Source organism: Colias philodice, chromosome 25, assembly GCF_061535455.1.
Source record: "Colias philodice isolate Cphi_HAF_F1 chromosome 25, ilColPhil1 Martin Lab GWU primary, whole genome shotgun sequence".
NCBI classification, from domain to species: domain Eukaryota; kingdom Metazoa; phylum Arthropoda; class Insecta; order Lepidoptera; family Pieridae; genus Colias; species Colias philodice.
In genome coordinates, this window is record NC_143110.1 from 4,842,303 (window position 1) to 4,860,104 (window position 17,802).

At 35.6% G+C, this 17,802-nt stretch overlaps 1 protein-coding gene and 1 pseudogene across 1 annotated transcript in view; one reads left to right on the forward strand and one right to left on the reverse strand.

The window, feature by feature from the left end:
- The window catches only part of LOC149477351 (uncharacterized), a 36,855-nt gene extending 19,593 nt beyond the window's left edge, over positions 1-17,262 (reverse strand). Inside the window, exons 1-2 of the mRNA XM_089710895.1 lie at positions 16,956-17,262; positions 11,486-12,045 (exon numbers count right to left, since the gene is read on the reverse strand). Of these exons, the coding sequence (XP_089567021.1) occupies positions 11,486-11,893 (408 nt within the window). The 5' untranslated portion in view covers positions 11,894-12,045; positions 16,956-17,262. The remainder of the gene's footprint in view (positions 1-11,485; positions 12,046-16,955) is intronic.
- Positions 10,213-11,369, forward strand: LOC149477353 (uncharacterized; annotated as a pseudogene).
- Positions 17,263-17,802: the final 540 nt, after the last annotated feature.

Sequence of the window (17,802 nt, forward strand, 5' to 3'; positions counted from 1 at the left end):
TTTTTATTCACAGAAATTGAAGAGGAGGATATTGGCAACATTTGGTTTCAACAGGACGGCGCAACGTGCAACACAGCCGACGCTACACTTGATGTTTTGCGCCCTGTTTTTGAAAATCGCATAATCAGCCGTTAATAATAGTTTGGCCACCTCGGAGCTGCGATTTGACACCATTGGACTATTATTCGTGGGGTGCCGTCAAAGATAAGTGTTACGCCGACAAGCCAGAGACAATAGGCATGACGACAGTATCCATAAATGATCGTATTAGTGTTTTTAAGGGAAAATGTATAATAAATAAATTAAATATAGCGACTTAGAAATCTTAAAAACATTAAGATTAATGAGATTATCAATAAAATAAAACATTGAAATTCTGAAGTTCGCCATTTTGACTAAAACACGCGTGACGTCACGCATAAGTAAACAACTCACGTCAGATGTATTTTGTTGTTATGAATATGTTGAGAATACGCATTTTTATTTATTTTCTATTGTTTCACGTATGCTTTATCGACTCAGAACAAAAATATAATTGCGAATTCACGAATACATGGTTCGGGATTCTCCGCGCCAACTTTATACAATAATTTCTTATTATTTTTTCGCTTGAAATAATTACTAACACATTTTTGAGCATTATTTTTATGTGGATTCACACTGCAATACTGCACACCACTTATAAACTTTGTAATTCGTTTCTATAACACATATTAAATAAAGACTTTTTTAGTTTTCTTCGCAATGCGTACAAATAATTACGTATTTACCAAAGTTTGACGTCACGCCTACGCCATGACACCTGCGAGCTGTTTTGGCACAGATATTAAATATTTTTTGAAAAATGGCTTTAATCTTCGTTAAATTTAAGTATATTACCGAAATATAGGGTTTTTCTTGTATAGTAAACGTATACACACATTATGGAAGAGAATTTCAAAATCTTTCGTCATGCCTATTGACGCTTTAAAGGACAATATTCGTGAAGCTATTGGTGAAATACAGCTGCACACAATCGAAAATGTACTCAAAAATTAGACCGATCGTGTAGGCTACTGCATGGTCAGCCGAGGCAGCTATTTGAATGAAATTATTTTCCATCATTAACCGGAAGGATTGTACTTTCAAATAAAAAAATAAATTTTAAAAAATATTTAGTAGTTTTTTTTAATAACATTTAAAAAAAAAAGTTATTTGGCGGACCCGTTAGTATCGATCGTGAATCTCGATTAACAGCTTGTCGATTGCGACACAACAATAAAAGACTTCTTGAAAATGATGATGAATATCGACAAAGATTAGAGAAAACTATGAGCAAACCGTCAGAGTGAGGAAAATTATTTATTAACTTGGAGAGAACGAGTAAGGGATATTCGGCAACAAGAAACTGCAGACGAACGCCAGTCTCGGCTAAATGCCGATCGAGTTGCACATACAATCAATATAATGGTGTCAAGGTCGATAGAATACCCAGAAAGTGGGACGGAGATGGAAAACCTTCCATAGGCGAACAAAGAGAAATCAGGTTATTCGTATTCACCCAGAATTGATTACTCTAAATTCGCCTTTATAGGAGGTATGGTGGTATGTTGTCAATTTTGTTATGCTTTCAAATGGCAAAAAGAACCAAATGGCATATTCTGTTCAGGTGGCATTGAAAATTTCCATGATCTGCGATAAAAGCTTTACTAAATGGGAAACATCCTCAGTCGAAACATTTAGACAATAGTCAATTGTATAATTAAGTATATAGCAGCAGCCGCTACTGTTTCTATATTCATTTTTTCGGCACGAGTTACGTCTTTCACGATGGAGCACAGACTGAATAACTCACAGATGAGTGGACGGATCGCAATTTATCCGAAGACATGGTTGCGGATCCATCTGCCGCCGCATCCGTCCATATGTTGAGGAGGCCAAATTATAATAATTTATGTAATGTGCTATAATTAATGTAATTGGTGTAATAACATTTTAATTATAAATAAAAAAACAACCCAACAGCGCGTTAGTTTCAATCAATTTATAAAAATATAATTGCCCACGTAGAACTGAAGGATTTTGACAATGGAAACTGTGTAGCGCTAGAAAATGTGGCAGTCTTAGTTGCTCTTCAGCTGTCGATCGAATAAATATTACTACAGTAGCACCACATTATGATAATGACGGCGATGTAGATGATAATAAAGAAGATGATCTATTAAATGACTCATTTGCAGATTTCAGTCAAATGTCCGAGTTTGCATCACAGGTATGTGAAAGTGAGGTGAAGATATCGAATTCATTAAGTTGAGAGACAATGAAAGTATTCTTATACCCAGTACAGAAATGATCAAAATTTTTAAAAGGCAGAATCATTGCTGAAATTATTGTCAATTCAAGTAAAAAAACATTTAAATGCCAATTTATTACAAAAACTATGAGACATTTTCTCGGATTTAAACTATTTGATGAGATAAACTTCCATCAGTATGATCAGTCTCCAATGTATAACCATATAGTTCAATTAATAAAATGTGTATTGGAAAAGTACACGGATATCCGCATAAATAATTACGCAAAAAAAGGCCAAAAAAATAATCCCAAAGAGACAGTTTTTAAATAAATTTCTTAATTTAACCGCATAGTAAATGGAAAGTTATTTATAATATAAGCGAATTATTTTTTAATAAATTTATATAATAAACTTTAATACCACACCTTCCACCGCAGATTTGCCCGCATAGTGAAACAAAATTCTTATCATCTTATGGGAATTTAAAAAATCAAGAAATCAATTGAAACATCAAGCACAAAATGAAACTGTTAAAGTTAAAGAACCAATGTAAAAATTTAATGATTAAAATAGCGTCAAAGCTATCAAAAATAAAGCTTTCTTCAAAATTCATTGAAAAATTTGCCAGAACCTGCTGTTGTTTACAAAAATGCAGTTAATCCAAAGTGGCAAAAAACGAAGGAATGAGAAAATTATGTGCCAATACTAAAACAGAGCCGCAAAGGTTATGCTTTATTGGAGAAATTATTTTCATTACGAACAAAAAGATCTTTACAAAAATTATTAAGCGGTGTGAATTTGTCGCCTGGGATTAATAACAGCATAGTCAAACATTTGGAAAAATTTATCAAAATGGTACCTGAGGAAAACAATAATACGATCTTTAATATTTGATGAGCGGTTTGTATTTCCAAAAAAATACTTTTTGGTTTCGAAGATAATGGAATAAAAAGAACAAAAAACATAGCTGATCATGCACTTCTGCTAATGATAAAAAGCTTTATTGACAAATATAAACAATCCGTGACCTGTACATATTCCTAAAGTGCAACAAAATCAATCGATAGGATATTTAAAAAAAATTGAAAGGAAATGTTCAACAATATTAAAGAAAGACTGTCTTCAGTAAGTTGGAAAGACAATAGACAAGTGACGTTGCTGTCTACTTATGTGGGAGCTGAGCCTGTATCCACCATTGAACGCTATGATAAGGTTGAGAAGAGGAAGAAATTTATACAGTGTCCAAAAGTTGTGAAAGAATATAACGCCCATATGGGCGGTGTGGATTTAATGGACTCGTACTTGGGCAGGTACAGAATCCGCATGAAAAGTAGGAAGTGGTATATTAGGCTATTCCATCACCTTCTTGACTTGACAGTTATAAATTCGTGGGTCTTATATAAACAGGTATGCTATAAAAAAAACATAGCTGCGAAAAATATATTGAATTTAGCAGAATTTAGAACAGAACTTGCAGATGTTCTATGTAAATATAAAACCCACACCCAACCTGCACGAGGTCGACCAAGTAGTAGCAGTACTATAGAGGAACCATCTCCTAAACGGAGGAATACCCTTCAGGTAATGCCATCGGCAGATATTATACACGATGGTACTGATCACAAACAAATACGCATGGATAATCGCATGCGGTGTATGATGCCAGGGTGTAAGCTTCTAAGTAGCATCAAATGTGAAAAATGCAAAGTTTTTCTGTGTTCGAAAAAAATTCTGATTGTTTTAATAAGTTCCACATTTAATTATAATAAATAATTCATTACTTTGCAAACGGTTTTCATTATTCCTGAAAATAGAAAACCCCATAACAAAAACCCGAAATCTAAGGGTCGCGAATACTTGATTAGGTATTAAATGCATGTTGTATCAAAAATGATACTTTACGATTTTTGATAAATATATATAATAAAATTACATAAATATTTTTTTTTACTATTTTTCCCGTATTTGTTACCCCTATATGTAATACATATATTTTTCTTATCACAATAAATAAATCTGTGCATTTAAGGGTTAACAATATTCGAGCATTCTTCTTTTGTAAAACGGGCGTGCGTAGAAGGTAAGCTTCTACGAAATGAGTAGAGTAGAGTATGAGAGAGTAGAGTAGTTAGAATACTCGGAGATACAAGATTTTATAGAAGGGCTTGAGGACTATGGAGGTGGCCATAGAAATTGCTAAATATGTTCTTGTTTTTGTTGTGAGGGGGCTCTACAAGCCATGGAAAATGCCAATAGCATATTATTTGTCAAGTGCCAATGTGAGGGGGCTCTACAAGCCATGGAAAATGCCAATAGCATATTATTTGTCAAGTGCCAATGTAAAGGCTGAAAATTTAAAATTATTTGTTTAATCCATAATAATTAACAAACGATTTGAGAACGGTTTATTGCCCAAGGCTATCGTTTGTGATCAAATGTCGACAAACCAAACATTGTACAAACATTTAGGGATTTCAATAGACTTTCCCTTTTTTGTTAATGGCAAAAAAGTTTATGCATTTAACATTTTTTGATGTCCCACATCTTATTAAAAATATCAGAAACAATTTACTGAATAATGAATTTATTTATGGAGACAAAATTAACTCATTTGATAACATCATTCAAACGTATGGATTAGATAAAAAATCAATGAAGAGCAGATGCTTGCTTAAAATAACAGATCGGCATCGTTATATAAGCCCAAATCCCTTTCAGAAAATAAATAGTCTGCGATACTTTTTAGTAATACCATTACTGCAGCAATCAAGACAACCAAAGGTACAGGCGAATTAAAGAGTGCAAATAACACTGAATTTGTTGAAATATTTAATAATTTATTATTTGATGCATTCAACAGCAAATCGAAATATGATAAAAACCCGCTCAGATTTGGACTTTCAAAAACATCTACATACGTAATAGATTCGATTAATGTAGGAACAGAATTTTTTTCTGAAATAAAGAAACAATTTAGAAAAAAAAAGACAATAAATTAGTTTTGACTTGACCGCCTTGTTTCGATGGCATGGTCCATAATAATTAACGTTTGGTGCACAAAAATAGTGCTGCAGTTTTTTACAGCCGTAAAAACGAAGCTAAAAAGAAGGGTAAAGTTTTAAATACTTCCATGCTGTTGCATTGGATTACATGAAGAACTTACTATTACCAAACATTACTACTAATGATGTTTATTACAAGCGACAACTTTCAATTTATGGCCTAAACATACATAATTTATCTTATTCTATTCGTATCCAGAAAATGTTGGGAAAAAACCTCGTACAACTCTATTACCTACTAGATAGCGACGTGGGAACTCTCAAAATATTTTGTGATTCCTGTGCGGGTCAAAACAAAAACTATAGTTTTTCGCTCTCTGCATCAACTGGTCCATGTTTATCACAGATTCGACAAAATTAAAATGACATTTCCTATAAGACGTCACTGTTATTTAGTGTGATAAAAATATGTGTAACATTAATCAATAGTTTCCAGCTGAGATCCCAGAAGACTGGGCACCGATTTTTCGAGACGCAAGAATTCGCCCATGTCCTTTTACTGTAGTTGAAGTTCTGCAAAATACTTTCCGTGAATGGACAAAATTCTTGGAGCCATTATACAACAAAACACTTGGATTTCAGTCACGACCCATTCGTGAACTACAATTTAGACGAGACCACCCTGCTCTTATATTTTACCGTGAAACATTAACATTTTTATTTAACTCCTACATTGTTCTCAAAAATGGGACAAACAGGCAGACGACTTGGTTGTAACTATGAAATTTTAGTTTTTTATGATTATAGATCAATTTTTACATGGAAAACAATTACACATACGTGTGATATACTAATCAAAGTAGAAGTATCAATACAGACATACAGTGTAGTCCGTTTATTACGACTCCGCTTACAGCGACCGACCGCTTTTAACGACGGTATATCACATAAAATTATCCGGTTACAACGACGATGAGCGTTGACGTGTTTACAAATAAATCGTAGGTATGAAATATCTCCGCCTGACACTCCCCCCTTGCCTGCACGTCAGTGATTCGTGTGTGACCGTTTAGTTCTCAGCGTTAATTAGCGGGTGATGCGTAGTTTGGCGTACAAAAATGGCTTCTACAAAACGAAAAAGTTTATCTGTTGAAGAAAAAAGTGTTATAATACAACGTTTAGAAGCTGGCGAGTCAAATGCAACAATTGCGAAGGAATTCGGTGTAAATCATTCGACAATATCAACAATTAAGAAAAATAAACACAAAATAGAACCTTTGTTCAATGCGAATGTTTTAAAACCTAAACGTGTGTGGTTGTCGTCTCAAGAACAAGTGGACTCGGCACTTTTACAATGGTTTAAGCTGCAACGTAATCGTGCAATACCCGTAAATGGGCCTATGCTTCAACAAAAGGCTACTTTTTTTGCTAAAGAGCTAAAGATTCTTAATTTTGATTGTTCGGCGAGTTGGATTAACCGCTTCAAGAAGAGACACAATATTGTTGCCGGAAAAATTGTTGTTGAGTCTTTGTTGGTTGAACAGAGCGATGTAACAGAGTGGCTAAGCAAAGTTTGGCCTAATTTGCGAGAAAAATTTAGTGACGATGAAATATTTAACGCAGATGAAACAGGATTATTCTTTAAATTAACGCCATATAAAACATTATTTACTTTTCGCGGCGTTTTGGTCATTAGGTGAGCTAGTTCGGCATTGGGATTTTATAGCCAAATATTGTGATAAAATACCAAAGCGTCGTATTACTACTGAGTCCGCATCCAGAAGAGAATTCACTCTATGGTATTATTTGCCGGCACAAGTCGGTAATAGCTCCAGTGGAGATGAGTCAAAAATACAAGTTTGCAAAACCATGTTCTTAAGAACTTTAGGCATTAAACTAGGTATGGTCTACTCCGCGCTGAATAAACTCTTATTGCAAGGTAGGGGAGACCGGGTTTGGTTGTCTCACGGGTTGGTTGTCACAGCGGTCTTAACACAAAACTGAACTATCGAATAAGTCTGTTGAACGGCGAGGCAAGAGCGATACAGTGTCAACGCTCTCCCCACTTCGCGTCAGTCCGCCCCGATCTGCCGTGTGGGCCTCACGCGTGTTTGTTGTTTTCTCGCAGCAAAAGTAAATTTTTGTGCTGCTGTGTCGAACCTCGTAAGTATACGTTCTTGTTTTCAGTAATAATCTTTCAGTGCATTTGATGATGTTGAAATGTGTTTTATAATATCGTAGTATAGTTTTTTAGATATCCATTGATCCGAATTTATTTTCAAGGTTATTTTTCTAAAACGTGTTACGGGGCACGTTGTCTCAAATTTTCGGGGGCTGGTTGTCACATGTGACAACCAGCCCCCGAAAATTTGTATCTGTATGCGAGCTGACTTTATTTGAGTTTTGAGGTTTTGTTACATATAGACATGTTTGTTTCAGTATTATAAGAATGCCACGCGTTCATGAAAGGAAGTCTACTCGAGGGCTAGTGTTGCCAGAGGTAATGCTACGCGCTGCGAGAGAGGTCAAGATATACAAAAAATCAATAAGGTCTGTTGCGAAGGACTTTGATATTAATTATCGCACATTAACACGGTATTGCAACAAATTTACTGCTGATGAAATTTACAACAGAGCGATATCAACACCCTCTACAAAAATAGGGTATCAAAAGAATCGACAGATTTTTACAGATGATCAGGAACAGGAGTTGGAAAAATACATACTTTTGGCTTCAAGCGTATATTTCGGTTTGTCTCCAAAAGAATTGCGCAAATTAGCATTTCAGCTGGCTATATCGAATAAATTGAAGGTACCAAAATCTTGGGAAACGAACAAACTAGCTGGCCCAGATTGGTTAACGTCATTTTTAAAGAGACATCCTTCATTGTCCATTCGAGCACCTGAAGCCACTAGTTTGGCTCGAGCCACGAGCTTTAATCCACATAACATCAAAACTTTCTTCGATAACCTTGAAATGGTAATTACACGAAATAATATTGCACCACATGACATATGGAACATGGATGAAACTGGGGTAACTACGGTGCAAAAACCGAACAAAGTTGTAGCTAAAAAAGGAATCAAGCAAGTCGGTGCTATTACTTCAGCCGAAAGAGGCACATTAGTCACCTTAGCTGCTGCTGTTTCAGCGATTGGCAATTCAGTTCCACCATTTTTTGTGTTTCCGCGGGTCCATTTCAAAGACCATTTTTTAAGAGATGGACCTATTGGCTGCAAAGGAGGCAGTAATCCATCAGGTTGGATGACAGAAGAGCTATTTGTTAGTTTCCTGGAACACTTTCATAGCCACGTAAAATCGACAAAGGAAAAACCATGTCTTTTGCTTTTAGATAACCATAGCTCCCACCTGTCCATTGAAGGACTAAACTATGCAAAAAATAATGGCATAATAATGCTATCTTTCCCACCTCACTGCACTCACCGCTTGCAGCCCTTGGACAGGTCGGTTTATGGACCTTTGAAGAAGTATGTTAACAACGCAATGGATCAATGGATGATAAATCACCCGGGACAGCAAATGACGATATACGACATTCCAGGTATAATTGCACAAGCTTTCCCTTTGGCAGCGGCTCCACCTAATATTGTTGCAGGGTATAAAGCCTGCGGAATTTGTCCATTTAATAGGGACATATTCCAAGAACACGATTATATGCCATCGTCTGTCACTGATAGACCATTGACTACGGTTCGTGACAACAAAATTGCACCCAACAATGCCGAAACTCAAAACGATAATTCAGCCGTTATTTTTCAAACATCACCGGAAAATCACCCTAACGAACCTGCTGGAAGTCCATCTATCCTTGATGACTCAATATTGACTCAAGATTATTATAACCTGGATCTTAATATTCGCGCAATAACGCCAGAAAATTTTATAGATAGTCCGATGCTAGGAGAATCGTTACAGAATCAAGTTCCCAATGAGCTCCTGGCGATACCAGGTCCAAGTGGAGTAAGAAACAAGGAGCCCCTAGCCATACCAGGTCCAAGTGGTGAATCTACTCTGAACGTATCCCCGCTTATTTTGAAACCACTACCAAAAGCACCTCCACGCAAGTCGCAGCGAGGTGATAAAAGAAAATGTAAATCAGCCATTCTGACAGATACACCGGAAAAGACCTATTTAGAAGAAAAAAAGAAGGAGCAAGATGCTAAGAAAAAGAAAGTATCAAAACGTGTATTGAGTGAGAAAAAGAAAGAGAAGAAGGTTTCTAAATCTAATAAAAACAAGAAGAAATCTGACAACTGTGAAGAAGAGAAAGAGAATGAAGATTTTTGCTTAGTCTGTTTGTCGCCATACTCAGCAAGCAAATCTAGAGAAGTTTGGGTACAATGCCAGGATTGTAAATTTTGGGCTCACGAAGCATGCACACCTGGTCTACCAAATTACATTTGCCAAAATTGTGATTCTGAATATTCAGACTGAAATAAAGACTGTCTACGGTTTCATTAGGTTAAGAGTTCTTAATTAAAGACTATTGCGTAAGATTTTGAAGTCTGATTAGAAAATATAGCGTCCAAAAAAGTTGTTATTTAATGAATATGTGTGATTCTATGATTGTTAAGTTTTAAGAATTATTTGCATAAAGCAAGTTTGGATAATTGTTCTACGGTTTCATTAGGTTAAGAGTTCTTAATTAAAGACTATTGCGTAAAATTTTGAAGACTGATTAGAAAATATAGCGTCCAAAAAAGTTGTTATTTAATGAATATGTGTGATTCTATGATTGTTAAGTTTTAAGAATTATTTGCATAAAGCAAGTTTGGATAATTGTTCTTTCCTTACATTTACCAAATTGTGATTCTCTATGGTTAGTCTATAAATTAGTCTGAGTATTTATTCCTATTCAAACTAATTTGTAGACCGAATCCCATCTCATAATTTTGCAATATTTGTATTAAAAAATGTATAATGTAAGATATTAATGACTGATTAATTTAAGAAAGCATAAAAATAATTATATGAAAAATTATAACACCAAAAATTGACTTTCTATTTATAAAATGCCTGTTATTTAGTATGTGACTACCTACCCTAGGCATTGTGACAACCATCCCTGACCCGGGGTTATAAGTCACATTTTTCTTTAGAGTGAAAATACAAAATATTTCTACAACTGATAATATTATACAAAAATACGTGTATTTCTTTTGTACCTGAATAATTACACTATCCTTTGGTATACAAATATCATTCCTAAACAACGTACTTTAGAAGTTACATAAAAAAATATAAAAATGTGACTTTCATCCCCGCTCTCCCCTACTGTCATGCAGGATAAAAGAGGCCACCATCAGCACACAAAGAAAATTTCTAAGGAAATGATTGCGAGTGTGTGTGACCACGTAAACAGTTTTGTACCTGTAGAGTCGCATTATGTTCGAGAGCGAACCAAAAAACTGTATTTGGATGGAAGTCTTACTTTTGCTCGAACGTTCTTGCTACACAGAACAGAATTGCTTCAGAAAACACTCTCAGTTTGAACGAAACAAAAATACTGTCACTGATGAAACTACGGGCACGCCTTTCGCCACCCCAAAACCATTTCAGAAAAGAATACGGCCTGAAGTAGAACAAGATCCAACACAACAAGAAGCTGTAAATATTTTACAAAGAACGTACGAATCTAGAAAAAGCAGGGATGAAAATGACGCATTTGGAGAGTATGTCTCGATGAAACTGAAACAAATAAAAAACAGTCATGCTAAGAATACTGCTCAACATCACATTAACAATATTTTGTACAATGCGACAATGGGACAATATGATTTTCCAATAACCTTTACAGACCCAACCGCTAGTAGTTCCTGGGGATACAACTCTGTACCAAATCTATCCACTTCTTCGGAAAATAATGCTGACTGTAGCTCGAGAGGATACTGCACCGCACCGAGTCCCTCGGCTTCATTTGAAACCAGTTCTTCGGATAACTCCAGGACACATACTCGTACCAGCGCAAGAACACAGAGTCCGTCTAATTTATCGGAATCAAGCCAAGATTCGACCCAATCATTAAACGATTTGTTGGAATCAATCAAAAATTAAAAAATACATGTTTGGTTTGTTAATTATTAAAAAAATTATTAGTAAGGTAAGGTAGGTACCTACCTAAAGTATGATTAGATTAGATCATATTAAAAGTAAATAAAAAAAAATTAAAAATGTTGTTTGACTTACCTGTATGTATTCCTTTAAAACCTCATTGAGAGCCTCGCACACTTCTGGTACGATAATAGATATCACTTGGTCTGACAACTTGAACACATTTCCAAGACTTTTATAACTGCTACCAGTTGCCAAAAATCTTAACGTTACCGCAAGTCTTTCCGTCACACTTACAGATTTTCTAAATGTAGTGTCTCGTTTGCCTATTTTTGCCCCAATTAAATTTTGTAGATATTCAAATTCGGAACTGTTCATTCTTATAAAATCTTTTAAGCAACCGTCAATACCCAAATCCTTGAGATAGTCTGTGGCACTATATTTTCCTCTAGCTTTTAGCGTTTGGCGCATCCAATAAGAGCGCTTTTTCTTCTTTTTTAAACAAAAAATAAAAGCTATTCCAATGAGCAAATCTTCTTCCATTTTCGTGTAGACGTCCTCGGCCCTCAGAAGGCGAAACCAAACTGCGAGTCAATACTAGATGACTAGTGTTCAAACATTTTCCATCAATGTAGGAGACAAACATTTTATAACGGCAATGTGGGAGCACCTTATAGGTCAAACTAAAGTCGAAACTGTAAGACAATACCGAGATATAATAAATAAACACATTATTTTGGGATTTCATGTCCCCAAAAAAATTACTTGCTTGTAAATTTAATTGTACTCATGCTTGAGATATTTATATTATGTTAACAAATTTAATTTAATAATTTAAATGTAAAATTTAATTAATGTTTACTGTTTGTGACTGAATGTGTTTTTATATTTTAAGAATGTAAATTCCAGTGGAAACTTTGCTGATATATGTATAGTATTTTGTTTTTTTTAATTTTAAGAAACACTGTATTGTTTGTTTCCCAAAGACAAATAAATAAATAAAATAAATAAATAAGTAAAGTACAAGCAAGTAATTAGAGATAAACTCTTTGTTACTTTGATCGTCACAATTCCAATATTTTTTTCACAAAAATGCCAACTTTTATTTCAGATTCGTTTTCAGAATGTATTATTATGCTGTTAATACATTACCCATCAAATCAATTACTCACAAATTCCTCATTAGAGGACATACTCAGAATAAAGCTGACTCTGTTCATTCTGTCATTGAGAAGAACATTAAACGGGCTAAGATGCAAAAGGCTAAGAAAGCAGGACCTATATACTCTCCAGTCCAATACATAAGTCTCATCAGAAACGCAAAAAAACGCGGCAACGAATTTATAGACAAAGAAATGAACTTCGATTCATTCTTTGATTTAAAGCTATTTGCTGATGAAGTCAACTTGAATCTTAACAAAGATATTGACAGAAATAATGTCAAATTATCTGAAATGAAAGCCATAAAGTTCACAAAAAGTTCAGAGACATACCAATTAAGAAACAGCTATACATTCAGTCAACAAAGTATCGGGAATGAATGATTTGTTTATGGTTCCAAATTCAAATTTTCGTTTTTTTTTTGTTGTTGTTAGGTTGGTACAACTGTTTTCCATTTTGGCGCGGAGTTTGAGTAGCATCTGTCATTTAAATTAAAAACAGTGCTTTGTGAAAGAGTGTTCAGCAAAGTAAACCTGACAAAAACAAAAACACGAAATAAACTAGTAACTCGCTCCATTGACTCCCTGCTACTTTCATGTGATGCTGTAAAAGAAAGTACCTAAGTCCCACAATTGCATCCAGTTTATGCCATCTGACGATGTTACGTCGTGTCAATGCCAAGGAGTCCAAGGACGAAGTTACAACTGAATTGACTGAGATAGACATCCAGTTGCCTGAATTTGAATAACTTGTAATTTTTCTTGTAATTTCTTATGTTTTTTATTCTATAAATTTATTTTATTAATCAATTTTAGTTATTTTATTTAACCTTCCGTATACGAGGTGGGGTATGACATACCCCAGCGGTAAAAAAATCGTTGCAATTTTTAAACGAAAAAAACGCGTAAGTTGGTTTTCTCAGTAGCTGTAAATGCGACGTTGCCGCTCCGATCCGTGCAAAGCATTCAGTCCGGCGTCTGCCACAGATCGTGTGACACGTACGTAAAGTGCGCTTGGGTATCACACACCCCACCTTGTATAGCGCGTCACCCAAAAGGTAAGCGTAACTACTTCTGTTTTTTAATCATTTATATGTTTATTTCGGTGTTTAACGTGATGAAATATTGTTTTCAGGTAATAGTTTAACTAAAACATGTCTGGGTTATCAGCAGAAGATATATTACGAGCGCTAACAGGAGAAGACGATGATGATATTGAGCCAGAACAAGAATCGGATGGTGATGCAGATCATATCAGTGCTCAAAGCAATACAGATAGTGAAGTGGATGCGGACATACCGTCTTCGGATTCAGACAGTGATAACTTACCACTCTCGAGGTTGCAACAAGCTAGTCATACCGAATATTATAAAGGTAAAGATGGGGTAAAATGGCAAAAAAATCCATACCGGCTTACAGTTCGCACCAGAGCTGAAAATATTATTTATCATCTACCTGGCGTAAAATCAGTTGCGAGAGACAAGAAGTCACCTAGTTATTCAGTGTTTTTCTTTATTTATTACTGATGATATGATTGCTGATATCGTGAATTACACCAATGAGAAAATTCGTTTGCAATCTACTAACGACCCTCAAAAATCTGAAACAACACTGACAGAAATGAAGGCACTGTTTGGATTGCTTTTTCTATCTGGTTTAGCGCGTTCTAGTCGTCAAAATACAATCGACTTATGGGCCACAGACGGTACTGGAATGGATGTGTTTCGAGACACATTGTGTAGAAATAGATTTGTTTTCTTACTGAAAAATTTGAGATTTGATAGCGCTGCTACACGAAGTGAGAGAATAATGATAGATCGATTAGCCCCGATTAGAAGTATATTTGAACAATTTGTAAAAAATTCTCAAGATGTTTACATTCCGTATGAAAACCTTACTTTGGATGAAGAACTAGTAGCTTTTAGAGGACGTTGCGGTTTCCGCCAATATATACCATCTAAACCAGCAAAATACGGTATCAAAATTTATGCTTTGGTGGACAATAAGACCTATTACACCCTAAATATGGAAATATATTGCGGCAAGCAACCTGAGGGTCCTTATGCTATTAGCAATAAACCCTACGACGTAGTTGATCGACTGGTACAATGTGTTTCACAAACTTCACGAAATGTTACTATGGATAATTTTTTCACAAGTTACGAGAGCACTAATCATTTACTGAAAGATCATAAACTAACTGTAGTCGGAACCTTACGTGCTAATAAAACTTGTATACCACCTGTATTCAAAACAAACCGTGAATTATATACTACCAAATTTGGATTCCAAAAAGATATTACAATCTTATCCTATGTACCAAAGCCACGTAAAATAGTGTATATGATGTCGTCTTTGCATCATGATAAAGAAATCGATGTTGAAACAGGAAGTCAGCAAAAACCAGCTATTATTACATTCTACAATCAGACTAAAAGCGGCGTTGATGTTGTCGATAAATTATCGAGAACTTACGATGTTTCACGTAATTCTAAGCGTTGGCCTCTGACGATATTTTTCGCTTTACTCAATCATGCTGGTATAAATAGTATGATTATACACATGCTCAATAATGGTATTGAGAAAAATAAAACTAACTTGAGATGTAAATTCATTCGGGAATTAGGTTTGTCTTTAGTAAGATCCCACCTAGAAACAAGAAGGCAGAACCAAAGACTTCCTAGGAAACTGCGCCAAAGAATTGAAAAGTATTTTCAAAAACCCCTTGAAAACTTACAAGAACCGCCGGCAAAAAGGTCTAATACAATTCAAAGATGCTCACTTTGTCCTAGACAAAAAGATAGGAAAACTAGGTACATTTGTAAAAAATGTAATAAGCCTATATGTATGGAACATGCAGATTTTTATTGTCAAGACTGCGGAAACTTAAGTGATTAAGATTTGATTAATTATTGTTTGTTTTTACTAAATTGTTAATGTTTAAAACTAGTTATATTGTAGTCTTATAAATTAAGAAGACTGATTCTAATATTATGTGCCATTTGATTTTAGTCCTCAAGAAAAGGTTTAATAGATTATAGTTAGAAGAAAAAGTTAAGTTTTTGTAAAATAAAAGTCTATTGTAATGTAAAAATAACATTTGTTTTACTTAATTCAATTCATTATTAGATATAAAAACATATTTATTATTATTTAACAATCTTAAATATCAATTATGCTAATTTTACTACCTTTCATGTTTGGGGTATATCAAACCCCACCTAGTATAGCATGATGAGATTAGTCACCTCGTATACGGAAGGTTAAATTTAAAACGTAATTGACAAAAACGAAACGTAGTATAATTTATGATTATGTAGTATAATTTTAACTTCCATAGACTATAATTTTCGGAGGGTCTGAATCCAACACTGATCTAGCGTGTATTGCGAATTTCATAATGGACAAAAACATCGAACAAAGAGTTTGTCTTAAATTTTGCATCGCCAATGGAATTTCGTGTTTGGAGACACTGAAAATGTTACAGAAGGCATATGGTGAATCGACTTTATCAAAAACACGTGCTTATGAGTGGTACAAAGCGTTCAAAAATGGTCGAGATGTGATGGAAGATTTGCCTCGCTCTGGTAGGCCATCAACGTCTGCAACTGAAGTTAACATTGCAAAAGTGAAGGAAATAGTGACTGAAAATCCTCATGCAAGTTTGAGAGAGATCTGCGTTTCATGAATGTTGGGTCGGTATTGACTCAATCGCATGAGAGTCGCTGAGGTCATGCTAAAACGAGTCAATACCGACCCAACATTCATGAAACGCATTGTTACTGGTGACGAGACGTGGGTTTACGAGTTTGACATGCAAACCAGTCAACAAGCTTCGGAATGGCGTCTTCCAACTGAACCAAAACCAAAAAAGCCACGTCAAAGTCGATCAGAAGCCAAGGTCATGTTGACTGTTTTCTTTGACTATCGCGGTGTTGTGCACTCGGAATTCTTTCCGGAAGGTCAAACAGTGAATAAAGTATATTATTTGAGCGTTATGCGGCGTTTAAGAGAACAAATTCGACGAAAAAGGCCAGTTTTGTGGAAAGAAAATTCTTGGATATTGCATCACGACAATGCGCCTTCGCACAAGGCCATCATTATGAACGAATTTTTGTCCAAACACTCAACAAACACCATCGAGCAACCACCGTATTCACCAGATATGGCTCCAGCCGACTACTTTATTTTTCCTAAACTCAAATTACCACTACGTGGTAGAAGACATAATGGAGAATTCGCAGCGAGAACTGAACTCCATTTCGGAAACAGCGTTTATAAAATGTTTTGATGATTGGATTATTCGTTGGCGTAAGTGTATAGTTTCTAAAGGAGCATACTTTGAAGGCGATTTGGATGATAATATATCAAACCTCACAAAAGTAAAAAAAACTTCCGTGGATAATAATCCCATAGCGGCATCTATCCAGACAGTTTATACTCACCCTATGTTATCTGAAGGTGAAAGAAGGTATTCTGAAGCAGACACTGGCCCATTCCTTGTCCACATAAGAAAAAATGTAACTAAACACGATACACTACAACCACCACCAATAAAAACAAAGGAAAATCGTAGCTTGAATACGCCAAATAGAAAACTATAATTAAAAAATTTTCAATAACACGTGCGTTCACTACCACAAGGCACAAACTAGCAATTAGCATCGACCAACAATGCAGAGAGCAAGTAATATAATACAACAATGATTGTTGCAACTTGCAAAGTCCCCATGTGTCGTGTACGAGTCACGTGTTAATATAAAGGCTGGTTCACACTTTGATTAGTGCGAGTGCAGATGATTAGTGCGAGTGCAGGTGTGTAGTGCGAGTAGTGTCCAATTGACTGCGAGTGCAGGTGATTAGTGCGAGTGCAGGTGTGTAGTGCGAGTAATGTCCAATTGACTGCGAGTGCAGGTGATTAATGCGAGTGCAGGCACGCTGCGAGTGAGGGGGAAGGGAGGGCGCGCGGGACGTGGCTACTCGCAGTCCACTCGCAAAAAAATAGAACACGCTTCTATTCACTTTACTACACAGCCTACTAAACACTCGCACTAAACAGTCGCTGTCCACACGTAGTACTACTCATCACCTGCACTCGCACTAATCAAAGTGTGAACCAGCCATAATATTCAATTCAATTCAATTCAATTTTTTCGAAGGGTGGCAATTTTGTTTGAGTACAATTCTGCCAATGTCACGTTGGGAAGATAATACACGCTTGAGAAACTAACATTATTACTTGCTCTGTGTCGTGACAGCAGTCAGCAGTCAGCACTCGGCCACAGCCCACAG